A 19,627-nucleotide genomic window follows, 5' to 3' on the forward strand; every position below is an offset into this window, starting at 1 on the left:
AATGAAATGATGAGCAATCTAAGGGCAAAGAACAAGGAGATGTTCTTGATGTATCCAAGGTTTTTACAGATGATTTTTGATTCTCACTACACCGACTTGGTTAAAACTGTTGAGACTTTGGATATGAAGTCTATGGGACCCAATTCCTTTGGGTTAATGAAGCAGTCAAGAAAAGGAGCCAAAGTGGTTTATAGGGGATTAAAACCCCTGGAAAAATTCGGTCATTTTGCTGAGACCGAAGCTGAGCCTGTCATAGCTCAGGTTACTGACGAACACGTGGTACCCGCTCAACCACGTGCTGATACATTTGAGATCTCCGATGATGAGTAAGATGAATAAGAGCACCATCAGCCAAGTACTCTTACAGATGGTGAAATATTGAGAGCCCTCGAAGCTGCTAAAGTCCTATTTCAGTGAACTGCTTTGAAGCCTCCTCAGACAGTTACTAAAAACACTGAGGAAGACTATGTTGAAGAGCCAACTGCTGATCTCATCCATCGCAAACGAAAAAGGGATGATTCGAGATCGAGCGAGTTGGTCAGTGAAGTCGAAACAACCAAAGCTACACCGACACCACACCAACACCAGAATCAAGCACCAACCCTCAACAAAACACCGATCAACCAGAATCACATGCTCCAGAGTCGCAAACTGAACCAGTTACATCTACTACTGAGCCAACATTTATGGAGCTGTTGTCCGGTGATTTCGGTGATGATTTCAATTTTGAAACAGAGATTCCACACACTGATACTGCAGATATTCCCTCTGGGTCATCTGGTTAATTTGATCAAGGTCAGTCAAGTTCCGGTGTTTCCGAAAAGGTTGCTCAAATTCTTGCTATGCAGGAAAACTATATTCAGAACAAGGGAAAAGGAGTGGTTCTTGAAAATGCTCCTACGGATGTTCAGGCGCTACAACGTCGAGTCTTTGAACTTGAGCAGGATTCAGTGATTAAAGATGTCCGTATCCAGGAACTTGAGGCTAGCAACTCGGATAAAGACTCCAAGATTAAAGAGCTGCAGTCCGGCATGGGAGGTTTAATAGCTATGTATCTCGATCTCCAACAAAAGCTAGTTCAGAAATTTGGAGATGAGTTCAAATGTAATGAAGATATGGCATATCAAACTCCCACTGCTGATCAAAACAAAGATTCTGATGTTCATCCAGATGATAACACTGATGTCAGTCGACAAGAAGAATCAGAGTCTCTAAATCAGTACTTGAATGCACCATTTGTCACAAAAGAAAAATCTGACAAAATTAGGAAGAAACTACTTGAAAAAGGAAAGAAGAAATTGCTGGTAATGAAGAACTCAGATCAGAATGTTGTGTCTTCGGATCACCCAGAGAGATATGTTGTTACGCTTCAAAAGGGATTTTCTGATAAATATGGTGATCGATCTGGAATTTTATCTTGGGGTTTTGATGCAGATAAGAACATGTGGTGGGTTAAGAGAGATTCAGGGACAATGGAGTATTATAAAAAGATGAAGGACTTTGGTTCTTGGACTAAGGTTGATTTGAGTGACTTAATTAATGCTCCATTTACCAATCCATCAAATGACAAAAGAGGAACAGATTTTTTCAATTTTCTAAAGCGTCAGGTTTATAGAGGATTTCCACACATGACTACTGCCGACTCCTTCCTGAATAAAGCCAAAGGAGTCTTGGATCTAAGAACTGGGAAAACTATGGTAAATGTGATGTGGCCTCCCACAAAGAAAGCTACTTACATTCCCGTACCAGGTGTCATTCCCTATGGTACATTGGATAACATGGGATTCTGGTTCTATGATTCTTTTACTGCCACAGCTGTTGTCAAACTACAAAAAGGGAAAGGTCAATATCGCTTTGTTGACCCTAAGGATTTGTTAAAATTTCATGAGAAGGATATCAAGACACTCAGCACGCATCAGATTGTTGCTGATGGTATTTTTGAAACAGCCGCCAAAGAATACACATCCATGGTGGCATCTATCATCAATAACAAGTTTTGGGCTGGAGGGTTGTATGATGCGGATATTGATTACATGGAGGAAGAGTAAAGATAAAGCTACAAACCAAGGGGGAGATTGTTGGGCCTAGTTTTGTGGTTTGAGCTTGATTTATACTTAGTTCTAGTTATTTGGGCTTGGGTTTTTGGGTGCGTATGTAAGGTGGGATTTTGGTGTTTGGGCCGGCTTGATTGGTTGTTATGCCTATATATAGTCTTGTTATGTATAAGGTTAAAGATTGTTCATTCCTAGTATTACTATCAAGTATTGTAAGTGCTTAAGCACCCAACGTATTCAATAGTGTACGTGTGTTTTGAAGCAAATTTCGTGTTACTTTTACTGTGTTATTCGTGTTCTTGAATCACCGAGTGTTGGTTTTCCGCACCAATAATCGTTTAGTTGATATCATATTGTAGTGATCCATAGATTCAGGACTTACAGTACTCACTTCTGCAACGCGCAGATGGAGAAGGAGTTGCAAGGCTATGGGGTCACCCATCGACTTGCGACTGCCTACCACCCACAAACCAATGGACAGGTAGAGGTGAGTAACCGGGGCATTATATGATCATTCTTGAGAATACGGTTGGGCTAAACCGAAAGGATTGGTCTGACAAATTAGATGATGCTTTGTGGGCTTTCCGTACAACGTATAAAACTCCGACCGGTTCCACACCATTTCAGATGATTTATGGGAAAGCTTGCCATCTACCTGTTAAGTTGTAGCACCGTGCGTCTTGGGTGCTTCAAACTGTTAACCTTGATCTTTCGACTGCTGGAGTTGACCGTTTCCATCAGATACATGAGTTAGAGGAACTCTGCGATCATGGTTATGCACACTCGTATAATTATAAGCTGAAGACCAAAGAGCTGCATGATAGGAAGTTGATAGGTGATAAACAGTTCAAGTGTGGGGACGCCGTACTCTTGTTTAATTCCCGACTTAAGTTGCATCCAGGAAAGTTGCGTTCTCTATGGTATGGACCATATATAGTTAAGGAAGTCTTCCCGTATGGAGCGATAGAGATTGAAGACTAGAATGGGATCTTCAAAGTTAATGGTAACGTCTGAAGCACTACATTGGTGAGAAAGCGAACATGGAGGAAGGCAAGGTTTTGCGCCTTACAACATCTTTGTTTTAGACGTGATGAAGGGTTCAGGCTGAGGACCCGTTAAACCAAGCGCTCTCGGGAGGCAGCCTGAGTTTTTTGTTTATTTGTTTTTATTTTTGTTTCTAAGGATCCTCCCAATTGAAGCCACTCGTATTTAATCTCTGTTCGAGCAGCTGATTTTGAGGGTATTCTGGTTGTCCTTTCATTTATAATATAAAAAATATAAAAATATAAAACCAACAAAATCCAAAATAATAAAAAAATCATAAAAATACAAAAACAAGCTTATTACTTATCTTTGATTTAGTTGTGTACGCCGCTATATGCAAGCGATTTTGCTTAGTATAGGTTATTTCTTTTCGCATGATAGCTATGGATGGCTTTTTGGATCTCTTCTCCTGAGGTTGTGGCCGCGAATGAAATGCTATACGGCTATTGATACACATATTATGAAGACATGCACATAAACCAGGGGAGTAATACGTTTTTAATTTTATTATTTGCTTTTATTTCGAGTGTATTTTTATTTTTATACTTATTTTTTATTTTTATTTCTTTTCCTAATGCTCATCGAGGACGATACGTCATTCAAGTGTGGGGATGTGAGTTTTATTTTACTTAGTTGTAGAAAAAAAATAAAAATTGTTTAAAAAAACTAATCATAATAGTAATAATTATAAAATAATACAAAAAATAGAAAATTTTCAAAAAGCCAAAAAGATTTTTAATATTTTTCCCTTATTTTCAAATTTTTATGAAATAAACAAGAAATGATATTAACTACCGATCATTATCACTCTTGAATTTTAAAATAAAAGGGAGTTTTTAAATCAGAGCATATAATTTGGGATGTGTCGGTGGGCTCAGCTCTTTAGTTAGTATAGACAGTACATATTTGACTTTTAACTGATTCTTAAATTGCTTGAACTTTAGTGGGATGCGTTAAAATTTCTTTGGGATGAAAGCATGGGCCATACTCAAGCCTCATGTTTGATTTTATTTCTAAATTTTTATGAAAATCTGAATGCTGAAATACGATGCTTGGGTAGGTTTAACGTTAGGGTATACTAGTTAGCAATGTTGTAAAAGTAGGTCTACAAGGCCGAGTACTCTCCGATTACTCGCTACAAGGTATGGTGCCGAGGGGAGTTTCTTTAACTCCGCCTAGTTACTAAAAATTGTTCAAAGGTGGTCAATACTAGTCACAATCACATCTAGTCGGTTAACTTGGGTCTATTTTCACTTAAAAAATACAACATAATTCGTATTTCTATAATATTAAAGAACGAATGTCATTTTTTTAATTAATGATTAACATTTTTTAGAATGATTTGGTGTTTAAAAATGTATTTCTCTTATTTATATTGATATTCATTTATTTTGTTATAAATATTAGTAAACTTATGATAACTGAAATATATATATTACCCAAAAATTAATTTTCTTTATATTTATCATGTCCGAGTACTCTCCGAGTACTCTTCGAGTACTCCGAGTACTCCCTCCAAGGGGGTCGGCCGCCTAGGGACCGCCTAGCGACTTTTTCAACATTGCTAGTTAGCGCGTGATATAACCATAAAAAACATTCTTCTAGTTTTAGTGGTAGACACTTCATAGGTGTATGGTTTTATAAACTTAAATCCTGTATTGATGTGATGCTCTAGGGTTCGGAGACTATGGGTCGGTATACAGTTTATCATCTGGGTATTGACATCGCCTAAGTGGATTTGTGAATATTTAAATAAGCTAAAATTAGCAAACCTGCAATTTATTGCCAAATCATAAGTCATAAAACTTGATCACTCGTGCTTTAAAGTATAAATTACATTACTGACTTGATCAAACCACGATGTTAGCCATATGAGGTATCCTTGCTCGCGTCATATTACCATTAAGAAACAGACCACAAGGCTCACGTCATATGTAAACCGACAGATGAATTCATGTATACTCACCGATGGTGATGGTCCTAGAGTGTTGCTTGATAACAGGGGTATACCATGTAGTGGGGAATACAAGCAAGTAATATACTAATTACACTTAATCGAGTATCTAAGTGGCTTCTTAGTAGACCTTAATGCTTAAATTTAGGCGGATAAACAATAACCTTGATCGTCTCAGTTTTCCTTAAATGATATATTCTATCTTATTCAGTTAGATATGAGGTTTAAGTCAACTTGGGGTGGTTCCGGGTCAGTAAAACCGAGCAAAAGAAAAAAACATATTTATTAATTTTGGCATCTACTAGTTCATATAAACTTATAAACCGTTTGATGTGACGTGAAACACACATTTTTCCTTGCTAGTTTCTATGTCGTTTTGCGCTTAAACGTTAACGAATATCATTCGGTTTTGCATGAATTTACATGCTTGTGTATGTGATAGGTCCCATGTTGAAGAGAGCGAGAAAATGAGTTTAATGAAGAAAAAATCAGCTAAAACGGGGATCAGATAAAGCCGGTACGCACAAACGAAGTTTAAAAGAGTCGGAAGGCGAAATCAAAGACCCATAAGCCCTCGCCGAGCTACGAGACCAGGTGACCCTTCATGGCCGTGTGTGGCGGTGCCCTAGGAGGTCCCACCACTTATTCAAAAGGCTAAACCGTCTATTTTGTCTTATTATAAGCTGGTTGGACCGAGTTTTATTATATTAGATTGTTTAACAAGTTTATAACTTATATATATGTGTGTGTGTGTGTGTGTGTGTGTGTGTGATGCGTGCGTGCGCGTGGTAAAATATAAAAGGATGGGATGATTTGCTTTTGCACAATATCGTGTTTTAAATTTATAAAAGTGATTTCTACAAAGATTAAACACACACAAAATAAGCAAGTGTACCTATCGTATATGTAGAATAATATTGGTAAGAACCAAGTATCGATCCGTGGACACAAAGGTTTCTAATAATAAATCGTTGTTTTACTTTAATCGGAGGTTTTAATCATTTTGAGGTTAATTTTTTAACTTTTTATAAAATGTAAATACTTATATATAATATATAGGTGACCAAGACAAGAAATTCTAAACGAGTTGTTCAATTATGCGAAGGTTACCATCTAAGATCAAGAATCCACTCCATTTTAGCAATGATAATTGATATATGAACATGTGCTAGACTTGCCGTAATAATATATGATAAATAGCTCCTTAAGCCTTAATTGAGCATCTTTGGCACGAAGGAGGTAGCATGAGCATTTTAAAGTCCATCCTTTCTTAATGTCATGCCACCTCAATAATGTCAATTTAAGTTGGCAAGTAGTTTCGTAAAGTAGAAAGATTAGGATTGACTTCGATTTCTCAAATACCAATTCTAACAACTTCGGGTGGTTGTAGTTAACTCACACAACCTCCCCTTGGTTGATTTATGTAGATTATAATTACACATTCCATTAACATATGACTTTTTTTAACTAATTTGATATCCTAAGCAAAGCCATTTTCGGATTACCAAGACTTAGAGAAATACATCATAACTTATATCTCATCATTTCTAAGTACAATATAAGGATCCATGTTTCGATAATGTATCAAAGTATTTCTATCTTTCAATAACATGAATCGATCATGAACGATTGCCAATATAATTGACAATCATCAACTTTGAATTAGTATTTTAAGATGGTGAAACATTTCTCATCAAAAGATAATTTTAAGATAACCATGTACTTTACCAAACTAAACCACATGTTTTATATAATCATCAAGTAAAACAAAGCTTCTTCATAGATTTTAGATGGTAAATGGAGTTTAGCTCATAATGAGCATGATGATAAACATTAAGATGGATGATAATAACAAATACATGATTAAACTTGGAACAATCTAACCAAATGTAGATGAAGCTTCCTTCTTAATGATGATGATGATGATGGATGATGATGATGGTTGATGGTGTTGACCTCCAAGCCTTCAAACTCTTCACTAAATCTTCTATGTGAGTGTTAGTGTGTGTTTTTATAAGAGAAAACCGGATAGAATTCTTTTCAAGGCACACCAAATGAGTGCAACATGAGCCACTATTTATAGGCATTCTGGAGTGTGAGGCACGGCCCCGTGCTTGATGGGCACGCCCCTGTGTATTTTTATGACATGTGCCAGATTTATTTTGTCGTTTCTGGAAGGTAAGCACGGCCCCGTGCTACCTGAGGCACGCCCCCGTGTTTTTTAGTGACATGTGCTAATTATTTTTGTCGTTTCTGAGAGGTAAGCATGGCCCCGTGCTTGAGGCACGCCCCCGTGCTTTTTAGTGACATGTGCTAATTATTTTTGTCGTTTCTGAGAGGTAAGCACGGCTCCGTGCTTCCAAAAGCACGCCCCCGTGTCCAGCTGTTCACTATTTTGTCTTTTCTTGTAGATTATTTTGTCTTTTCTGAAAAGTGACCAGAAGCACGGCCATGTGCTTCCAAAAGCACAGCCCCGTGTTTCCCAAAAGCACAGCCCCGTGTTTCCAAAAGCACAGGCCCATGTTTCCTAAAAGCACAGCCCCATGTTTCCTGAAGCACAGCCCCATGTTTTGCTGTTTTCTTTGGTTTTTCTTTGTTTTTTCATCCGTTCTTCGTTTGAGGCTTGGATTCACCTGAAAATACATTTTAATATGATAAGTAGTTATTTTAACTATATTATACGATAGAAGTTGCAGTTTTAGAGATTATTTGATGCTTAAAAAGATGTATATTTCAGTGTGTGTGTATTATAAAACCCTAGAACGATTTAAGAACCCTACCAGCCGACAAAGAGGCCCGAGGAACGAAGAATTAAAGAGAAGAAAGTCTCGGTTCGTAGTTTGATTCATTGTTTGTCGGTGACCATGGTGATTTAGGGTTCGCTTATGTTTTTAAGAGACCAAACGAGTTTTATTCAGTTTCTAATGACCATGGTGATTATTATTATTCATATTTAATGTTGTTCAATGATTATTATTGGCTAATCTTGTTTGAATCACCTATGTTTGATGTTTAACGGTTAAAATAAACTAGTTTAGGGTTCTTAATGAGTGGTTGATTGTTTTTCTATTGTCAAAGTTCATAATTTGTGATTTAATCCCATTTATATTTGCTGCCATAGATGTATCTTAGGTTACATGAGCCTCTCCTTTTGTTAGCTCATTTTTAGAACCCTGGTTTCAACCACGTGTTAGCACCCACGCCATCCTACAGCCGTTAAGTCATCCTACCAAGGTGATCCGCCTTTCCATTATCGTTAAATCCCGTTAAGTCTTTCTGTTAGTTTCGTTAAGTTAGTCAAGCTAATTAGTTTAAAATAATTAATATAAAATCAATTAAATTCTGAGGTAGGACTTGGATTAGAGTTTATAATCTGAGCCGTTCTCACGTGTCTTCGAGTTAGATATCCGGACTTTTCTTGTCATTCCTACACGTGACCGGTACACTTGCCGTTTGTCTGAACTAGGATAGATTGTTTGGTTTATAAAGCTTAGTTGCGATTCGTGATTATTATACATATATATATTTTTGCACATCAGTTCCCTACATTCGCAGATATTATGAGGGTATGTTCCCTACATTTGCAGATATTATTAGGGTATGTTCCCTACATTCGCATATAATATTAGGGCATGCTCCCTTCTTAACCATACAAACACTTCATCTCACAATCATAAATACATTTCCTTATATATATATATATATTTATATATAGCTTTATGCATACTATTAACCTTTTCTCATTCATACATCATTCCTAACAATCACAAATCATACATTTATCACTAAAGGTAAGCATATTACCTAATCACATCGAGTATGCACACAGCCCCGAAAACATATCAAGAAAACGGGGCTAGAAACTCACATGGATTCTGTTATGTTTGGAGTTAATCGTAATCCCCTTCCATAGTTGTGCACGACTGACTGTAATAAGGCACATAAGTTAACTACTACTCTAGTGCTCGTTTACGTACTTGGCCCTTGTGCCTAGGTCTTTCTCATTTTAAACATTACCTTCCATTATTAATTAGTTCCTTGTTCTTAGCGTATATACCGTACAAGTCCATATTATTTGCTCATTTACATACATTTATGTCATACATACACATACGTTATACATGCATATACATTATATATATATATACGGCACACATACATACACGACATTCATACATACACGTCCTATATACATACATACATACATACATACATACATACATACATACATACATGTTATACATACATACATACATCCATCCATCCATACACGTTGTACATACATATAAGGTATACATAAATACATGGCATGCATACATACACGTTATACATACATATATATACATTATATGGATACACATTCACAACATACATGTGTACATATACATTATATCCATATACACATACACGGCATACATACATAAATACATATATGTTATATACACATACATGGCATGTCTATACATACATATATGCCCATATACGTCATACATATAAATATACAACATACACATACATATACGCCCATACATATACGTCATACATATACATATACGGCATACACATACATATAGGCCGATACATATACTTCATACATATACATATACGGCATACACATACATATACGCCCATACATATACATCATACGCCATACACATACATATAAACCCAAGCATATACGACCATACTTATACGGCCTATACTTATACGACTTATATATATACGGACTATACTTATACGGCCTAAATGTTCAGACCAGCTTTCTACTTTGCGTTTTTTAAGGTTTCTCTTCGATTCCGGCGCTGTGAGCCACCGTTAAGCACCATGGTTGGCCGGATTTTGATTGTTTATAATCCAGGTAGCTTCGGAGTATCCAGATCTAAGCTAAGGTGGCCCTTAAGCTCGTGTTTGGTTGATTAAACACCCGACTAGAGCTATATCTACATTCAAACGACTCATTCAGCATCCTGGGGCTGCGATGTCGGGTTCTAAATTGTTGAGTTAGCTGAGATAAAAGATTTCTTTCCTTCGGCTAGTCTTGGATCGTTGAATATAATAGTGTAGAGAGTGTTTGGCTTAAGTGTGTGCTTTTGAAGGTGTAGGCTAAGGTGTAGAATGATGGAGATTGAAAGGATTTAGGGTTTAAGGGGTATTTATACTCCCTAAGCCTATGGACCTTAGGCCCATCTTCATCTTAAGTCCATAATTAATTCCATATATTTTAGCCCACCATCATTTTATCGTTATTATATTTTTATTATTATTCTACTAACTCAAATTAATTCTTCCGGCACAATTAATATTTTAATATTACTCAAAGAAATCTCGGGATGTTACAAGTCTACCCTCCTTAAAAGAGGTTTCGTTCCCGAAACCTAACTTTTACTTAAACATGTCTGGGTAAAACTTGCGCATCTCCTCTTAAACTTCCCAAGTTGTGTCTGATCCCCTACGATGCTACTTTTCCTTACGGTCCACTATCCCTACAGGCTATTCGATGTAGTTTAACTGTTCATCAACTTTGATATCTACTAATGGCATGTGGGAAGTGTTATTAGCTAAACATTTCCTCAAGTGAGAAACCTGAAAGGTAGAGTGAATCCCTTCTAACTCTTCAGGCAACTCCAACTTGTAAGCTACTACGCCCACACGAGCGACGATCTTAAATGGTCCAGTGTACCTTGGAATTAACTTTCCTGTCTTTCTGAAATGAATAATCCCCTATCAAGGCGAGACCTTGAGCATTACAACCAACGGTAAACTCAATCGGTCGTCGCCGCTTATCCGCATAGGACTTCTGGCGATCCTGGGAAACTTTCATTCTTGCCTTGATCTGATCAAATCTTGAGGAGGTTTCCAGCACTACTTCTAGACTTCCAAACTCTTTCTGACCAATCTCTCCCCAACATATAGGAGTTCTACAACGTCTACCATACAACATCTCAACCGGTGGCATACCAATGCTCGAATGGTAACTGTTGTTATAAGAAACTTCTGCAAGACACAAATGATCATCCTACCTTCCCCCAAAATCTAAAACACAAGCACATCGCATTTCCTCAAGGGTTTGGATGGTCCTTTCAGACTGCCCATATGTTTGTGGATGATACGCCGTACTGATGTTCAATCTTGTTCCTATAGCTTCATGGAACTTCTTCCAGAATCTTGATATAAATCGAGTATCTCTATCGGACATGATTGACAGTGACACCCATGCTTAGGCACAACCTCTTTTATGAATACCTCTACTAACATTTCTGATGAGATAGCCTCTCGTATAGGTAGAAAGTGAGCACTTTTAGTTAAACGGTCCATAATCACCCAAATGGTATCATGATGTTTAGCTGTAAGGGGTAGCTTAGTTATTAAATCCATGGTGATGTGTTCTCATTTCCATTCTGGTATCTCTAATGGATGTATCTTCTCATAAGGTTTCTAATGTTCCACTTTGACTTGCAAGCAAGTTAAGAACTTACTGACATAATTATCACATCGTTCTTCATACTCGACCACCAGTAGTCTCTCATCAGATCCAGATACATCTTGGTGGATCCTGGATGAATCGAGTATCTCGAGTTGTGAGCTTCATCTAAGATTCTACCTCTAAGATCTCCATGGCGTGGAATCCACATATGGTCAAACCTTGTCTTAACACCATGAGTGTTGTCCATCAGCTCGTCTTGCTATCCAAAGATTCTATCCTTTTTCATTAACCCTTCATCTGTAAACACCTCAGACTGTACCTTGATGATTTCTATGAAGAGATCTGAGTTAATGATCAACTTATATGACTTCACTGTTGCGATGACTTCTTCATTCTAACGGCTTAGAGCGTCAACAACCACATTAGCCTTACCAGGATAGTATTTGATATAACAATCGTAGTCCTTTATCAACTCTAACCATCTCCTATGTCTCATATTCAGCTCTTTTTGCTCGAAGAAATACTTCAAACTCTTATGATCTGTATAAATAGTACACTTAGTACCATACAGATAATGTCTCCATATATAGAGAGCGTGCACTACAGCTGATAGCTCTAAATCATGCATTGGGTAGGTACTCTCGTGAACCATCAACTGCCTGGACTCATAAGCTATCACCTTTCCTTGTTGCATTAACACACAACCTAACCCACGATGCGAGGCATCAGTACAAAGAACCAAATCCTCGTCACCATCGGTAGAGCAAGGATTGGAGCTTGTGTGAGTCTTTTATTTAGTTCTTCAAAAGCCACCTCCTGAAACTTACCCCAACTTAATACTACAGACGTTCGGGTCATTCCGGTCACGGTGCGGCTATCTTGGAGAAGCCTTCGATGAACCTCCTATAATAGCCAGCCAACCCTAAGAAGCTTCGTATATCAGTCGGTTTTTGCGGAGTCTTCCAATTCATTATCGCCTTAATCTTAGTTGGGTCCATGTTAATCCCTTCAGGATTGATTACGTAACCTAAAAATTATAACTCACGCAACCAGAATGCGCACTTCGAGAACTTAGCATACAATTTCTCTTCCTTCAAGATCTCCAATACTTCTCTTAGATGTTCCGCATGGTCAGCCTCACTCTTTGAATAAATCAATATATCAATGAAAATGATTACTGATGTTGTCCAACATCGGCCGACATACCCTATCATCATATCCATGAATGCCGCGGGAGCATTCGTTAGACCGGCCGACATATTAAGGAACTCGTAGTGTCCATACCGAGTCCAAAACGTTGTCTTAGGGATGTCTGCCTCTTTCAACTTTAGCTGATAATAACCTGATCTAAGGTCTATTCGTGAGAACCAACTCGAACCTTGTAGTTGATCAAACAAATCATCAATCCATGGTAACGGATATCTGCTCTTAACTATAAGCTTTCTCAACTCACGATAGTCTATACGCATTCTCATACTTCCATCCTTTTTCTTAACAATCAACACTAGTGCGCCCCACGGGGAAACACTCGGTCTTATAAAACCTTTATCAATGAGTTCCTATAGTTGGGACATCAGTTCTTTCATCGCGGACGGTGCCAGGCGATAAGGTGCTTTCACGACGGGCTGTGCTCCTGGTATTAAGTATATCTAAAGTTATATCTCCCACTTCAGTGGTAACCCCGAAAGATCCTCAGGGAACACTTATGGGTAGTCACGCACAATAGGAACATCTTTAACTTCTTTCATCTCGGCTGTAGCTTTAACAACATACGCCAGGTAGGCACTGCACCCTCGCCTTAACAATCGTTCAGCTTTTACCATCGGAATGACATTAAGCCCTAAACTTTCTTTATCACCATAAACCGTCACCGACCACCATCCAAGGATTTTAACCTTATTATCCTACTCTTACACACTATCTGAGCCTCAAACTCAGATAGCTAGTCCATTCCCAGAACCACGTCGAACCCTCCTAAGGTCATAACATATAGGGTAACAGAAAACTCGCGTCCCTCTAACTCTATCATAAAATCCTTAACCATTATCATTATCCTAACCGAGGTATCATTAGCGGTTTCTACTTTCAAAGTTTCAGGCACACAGAAACATACCATTTTGGCTAACTTACTAAATTCCGTAGCTACAAAACTCCTATTTGTACCTGAATCAAACAACACAGAAGCGGAAATACTGTTACTAGAAACGTACCGGTCACACTATTTGGGATCTTCTTAGCTTGCTCCTGAGTCAACATGTAGGCTCTGGTCCTTGGCCTAGACTGGTCAACATCCTTCTTCTCATTTCCTCCAGCTTCACCATTTGTGCAAGCCCTTGCTAGGTGACCTGTCTGTCCGCATCTATAACACGTGGGCTTTGCATGGCAATCCTGAACGAACTGTCCCATCTTTTAACATTTGTAACAGGCATTTGACCCTAACCTGCATTCCCTACCATGGGACTTTCCACACTTGTGATACATATCAGAACCAGTATCCCGCTTGCACTCACCAGCGTGCATCTTCCCACAAGTCTTACACGACTTCTTCTCCCACACTTTCTATTTCTTATATATAGGTTTCCATGATTGGGTAGCGGGTCGCTTAGCAAGAACAACCCATTTCTTCTCTTTCGTCTCTTCCACCGCCACCACATCGTCCACATCCAGATCGTCATAAACCATTTTTGCGAGTTCAACAACAGAATTAAAGGTAGCAGGTCTACTAGTCCTGACTAAGGTGTGAACATTCTATGGTAGCCCTCGGATGTAACACTTGATTCGCTTCGCTTCAGTGTTCACCATGTCAGGCACCAACCTCACCATGCGTTTGAATTCAGTAGTATACTCGCGGTATGGCATCTTACCCGCCTTCAAATTCAGAAACTTCATCTCCGCCATCTCAACTTTAGCATCAGCACAAAAATGTTTCATGACCAACTCCTTCAAGTCATCCCACCTCATAGCCTTAATCTCTTCTCGGGTCCTTCTCTTTTCTACAGTTTCCCACCAAAACATAGCCTCATCAACAAAATACTGGGTGGCATAACCCACCGATTGATCCAGACGACACTCGCTGATTCAGATAACCCTGTCCATTGCAGTTATCCACTGAAGGGTAGGGATTGCATCCCCTAAACTAGTAAGCTTCGGCGGGTCGCAACCTTTGAACGACTTGTGGTTACACCCACCTCAGCCCCACCTTCCCTCACCAACTTTCACAGACCTAGCCTCACTCGAGTCATCTTTCTCATTCTCATCATCCTTCTTATCATTCTCCCCTATCCTCTCAGCGGTCCTTGCATGGCTTTTCACAGACTTACTAGGTTGCAGATTCTTCACTACAATAGCTATAGCTTGAGAAATGGCAGCCTGGACAGCGGGATCCAGTTGATACCCTTCATTGTCGCCCTGATCTTGCATAGTTTCACTTCTTTCCTCCCTCGTGCTAGTAAATGGTTCTTTAGAAGGTTCTCTAACAATACGGGGCCTACCACAACGTCCCGTACGACCTCCTTGACCAACAACGGTTCTTTTTCCATCCATTCGTATTCTATATGGAAACACAAACGTCATCATTCAAGGAACTATTTAGTACAAGGATACTAAGGCTAACATGCAATAATAGTGGCCAACTGTGATTAGCTGATCACGTTACTCTCCGTGTCCTATACACTTCCCTTTGTGAGTCCAATCATGCTAGGTTCTACTTTTAATAGTTAAGCATTCAACCATTCAATCACGAACCACAAACAATTAAATAATCCTATCCCTATAAATTAAGATAACTTTCTTACATATTCTTACGTTACACATGAAATTAATCATGAACTGTACCCTTACTTAGCTTGCTTGAGTGATACATGGTTTTCTTGAACTGGCATCTTCTTTCTTATCTTACTTAAGTCTCATTCCCTGTTCGAGTCTAAGCATGTAGGATGCTTAATTCTCTTGAACTTAGGCTTTGATACCAACTTGTAAGGCCCCAATCCTGGTACCCTAGTTGGACGTTGGATTTACTCATAAACACAGTTCTTAATATTAGAGTTGATTAAAACTTTTCGCTGAATATAAAACTTCAAATATATATTACATTAGTCTTAAAATTTAAACAATATAAAACTTGTCTTTAAGTTCAACATTATTAATTAAGTCTTTAGATGTCCGCTTCTTTATTCTTCTGCCAAGTGTCCCTCCTCAAGCCAACCGTCGCATGCTACTCACCTGCGTGCATACTAAAATTCAGCTACGCTGAGTGAGTTCTAGTTAATCAAACAACATATAATACATTCACATACTTACATATATACGCATTTGAAGTTACATATAACATACTTAGCATGTTACCTTTTTTTCGTACTTACTTACATACATACTTTCATTCTTTCATGCTTTCCTTCTTATGTAATTATTTATATTTTTTAAATAGAATTTCGCTCTATTACCTTCGCATATATTATTAAGGTCTGTTCCCTACATTCGCATATATTATTAGGATATGTTCCCTACATTCGTAGATATTATAAGGGTCTCTTCCCTACATTCGCAGATATTATTAGGGTCTGTTCCCTTCTTAACCATACAAACACTTCATCTCACAATCATAAATACCATTCCTTATATATATTTATATATAGCTTTATGCATAATATTAACCTTTTCTATATGGTTCATATATCATTCATACATCATTCATAACAATCACATATCCCAAAAATCACATATCATACGCTTACCGCTTAAGGTAAGTGTCACACCCCGACCAAAGGCGGCGAAACATGCCGGGGTGCAACAAATTGCCCAAAACACAAGACACTATTGAAGTGACAATAATTTAATCAACTCATTTTATTTCATAATATCAGTAAACAACACATCTTGTTCATACAAAACAAATTGAATACAAGTAAACAAATATATATTGTTCGTTTTGCTAATATCCTAATAGTCTTGATAACGTTTTTCGTCAAGTCCTCGAGTCAACCAAAGTCAAACCTGTAACATTGCATAAAATAGAATTTGTCAACACAAAGGTTGGTGAGAAATTTCATAGTTTTGAACAATAAGTATATAATAGGAAATTTCACAACTTTTATACTAAAAATTAAATAATAGCAATAATTTGGTTAATGAAATCGTTAATAAGAATACATTAACGACACCTTGCTATAAGGGGATGCCGGATAGACTAGGATTTATATGAAATAGTTAATAAGAATACATTAACGACACCTTGCTATAAGGGGATGCCAAATAGACTGGGATTATAGATCAACCAACCAAAAGCAGTAAACACATTAGCATGTAAGCATATAACACCAAATCGAGCATTTATTTAAGTAAAGTATACAATAAAGTTTATGGTTTAAGACTCAAGTATAAAACATTTAGTTTGAATAATTATGCAATATCACCCCAAAAACGAAAGATAGAAAACGGGGTATGGAAAGTACTCACGTTCAAGTAATAAACTTGATCGGTAAAGTGACGAGTAACCGGAAGGATGAGGTTTAACGAGCAAGGTCTAGATAAAAGGAAGTCTTGTATTAGAAAGGTTGTCTAGGAAGTCTTTAATAACACAAGTGACAAGATATGCAAATAATTTAAAGTTTAAGGTTTAAAATGTAAATATTTAAGAAAAACATAATAATAGTCGTTTAAAAATATAATTTTTCTCGAAACCGGGTTAAAGTACCTATGTAGTATACAAATATATTTACTCAACCTATGTTAAGTAATAAGGTGTGTAAAAATGCAAGAATGCAAGTCCCTTTTGTTGGAATACCGTATGCCCGAGACACATAATTAGGTTAATGTGGCTAGTTGTGTTTGATCCAAGTCGGGTCATACCCAATAACGAGTTAGACACACACCAATTATGTATTTGTTAAGATAAGATCTATAAGACAAATACAGAACACGATACATTCAGAAAATCGGGTTTCTGAATACCCACTTGAAAGTGTTAAATAAATTAATTGGTTAATTCATTTATTCAAATAATTATTATTGGAATGATTATTTAACTATGTGTTCTTTTATAAAATGGTTTATAAAAGATGGGGTGTTTATATATTTTATGAAGTATAAAATAAATAAATAAATAAAAAATAAATAAATAAATAAATATATTTTGGGGCCGGTTTTGGGTGGGCCCCACACCCCAAAAGTTTTGGTCAAAGTTGGTAAAGAATGGATGGAGGTTGAGTGTGATTACACTTGACCAAAAACCTAACATGGACTTGATTGAACTTGATTGAGATATGATCTCATATTATAAACATATGGTTCAACATACTTTCAAAAATATACAACCACTTTTCTTTCTTTCTCTCTTGTTTTTTTGGTTCGGCCGAAATCAAGAAGAAAAGGTTTGGGTCTCGGTTTCTCGTGTTCAAGCTTCCTAACATAGCTCGGTGTGTGTTGGAGGCTCGGGGTATATTCTGTTTGAGGATTTTCCCTTTGAAAGTCTAGCATCAACATCATCATCTTCTTCAACATCAACTACACTCTTAAAGGGTTAAGAATGTAAGTGTTTATAGCTTTGATAGTTTAGTTTTTTCGTATCATTTGATCCTTGCTTCGGGTTTCTAATAAATAGATTATTGGTAATCTTATGACATGAATAAACTAGGTTGTTCATGAACACATCTTATATAAACTTGTAATATATACATATATAAACACATGGATACATATGTTTAGTTTGTAAATATCACGCTTCCGCCCTTTTAATGACTAGTTAAATGGTTAACTAAGTTTAAAATATCCATAGAAACCCAACAAATGGCATCAAGAGCCGGGATACGGAAAACTAAGCTTCGGGTTTTCGGTTTTATATTTTCCCTTGAAAGATTTTATACAAAAATAAACATGCATGATTTTTTGTATTTAATCTTGTTATATTTTTTGGCTTTGTTAAAAAAAAAAAAACCGAGTGAAATGGGCCGAAGCCCATTTTGGATGAATGGGCCGAAGCCCATAAGACCTTTCATTGGGCCGAAGCCCATGTGTTTTGGACATGTGGGCCGAAGCCCATAATCAAGTTATTGGGTCAAGCCCAAATGGGTTGGGCTAGGCCCGATAAGGTCGAGGGTTTTTGAAACGGGATCCTAAAACATAACGGGTTATGTTTAATATTTATTAAAACTAGACCGAGCCTAGACCAAAATGGATGTTTGTTTGTGGTTGATAATTGTAATTAATTATTCAAGTTTCGGTTTGTAATAATTAATTAGGGGCAGTTTTGTAATTATTTATTCATATGGGTATGTAATAAATAGATTGTTTGTAATATTTTATTTTATAGAAAAATGTATTAGGACATTTGTTTTGTAAAATTAAAGAAGATTGCAAAATTGGAAGTTTGGGCCTTATTGGGCCGGGTATGGTGATAATGGGTCTCACAAGCCCATTAAGGGGATTCAAGCCCAAAAGGACCTAAGCCCACCTACTGAGCCCAAATGGAAGCTTATGGAAGCTAAGGCCCAAGTTCAAGCCCAATGGATCACAACGGGGTTGAAGAAGATGCTCGAAGCATTTGGATGCGGGATCGAGTGGGAGCTACAACATCCATGTGTCATGTGTCCCTTAGGATCGGACCTAAGACACACACTTGTTTCGGCTAACAAGTGTGGTCTAACTTAGTGGCTCGTGTCTAGTATAATTGTGTATGCTTGTTAATTGATTGTTTGATTATGTGGTTGCTAGATATTAGGATATCAACTTCGTCACATAGAATTAATTAACAAAGCATAAAACGGGTTCTAATAATTATCGGTAATTACGTGACACATAGTTTAATAAAATGGATTTATTAACTAGCCGTCTCACGCCCATAATAAAATGGTTTTATTATAAATTAGAATATTGAAAATGGTTTCAAAATTATCATGTTACTAAATGCATGTTAGAACATGATTTAAAGTTTTACAACTAGAATTATTAAAACTAAAAAATCCCTTTTAAAATTAAGGATAATAAGTTAAACACCATCCTTTTTGTATAACGCTTAACATATTAGTAAGCTCTTAGTGGGAAAAAGGTCACCTAACCGCGTAGAGTAAATTAATATGTTAAGGTAATATTGGCATATAAATGGGAAAAAGGTCACCTAACCGTTTGTATGTTGATATTACAAGTTGATACAAGTAG

General features: G+C 37.3%; 1 protein-coding gene across 1 annotated transcript; it reads left to right on the forward strand.

Moving 5' to 3' along the window:
- The first annotated feature begins 2,460 nt into the window (after positions 1–2,460).
- On the forward strand, positions 2,461–3,035 carry LOC143584048 (uncharacterized). The gene is made up of 2 exons (XM_077066205.1): positions 2,461–2,541; positions 2,724–3,035. Exons 1-2 carry the CDS (start codon positions 2,461–2,463, stop codon positions 3,033–3,035), a joined length of 393 nt encoding a protein of 130 aa, XP_076922320.1.
- Positions 3,036–19,627: the final 16,592 nt, after the last annotated feature.

Source organism: Bidens hawaiensis, unplaced genomic scaffold (assembly GCF_021521415.1).
Source record: "Bidens hawaiensis isolate Kalapana, Puna unplaced genomic scaffold, B.hawaiensis_p1.1 tig00001521_1, whole genome shotgun sequence".
In the NCBI taxonomy this organism is placed as follows: domain Eukaryota; kingdom Viridiplantae; phylum Streptophyta; class Magnoliopsida; order Asterales; family Asteraceae; genus Bidens; species Bidens hawaiensis.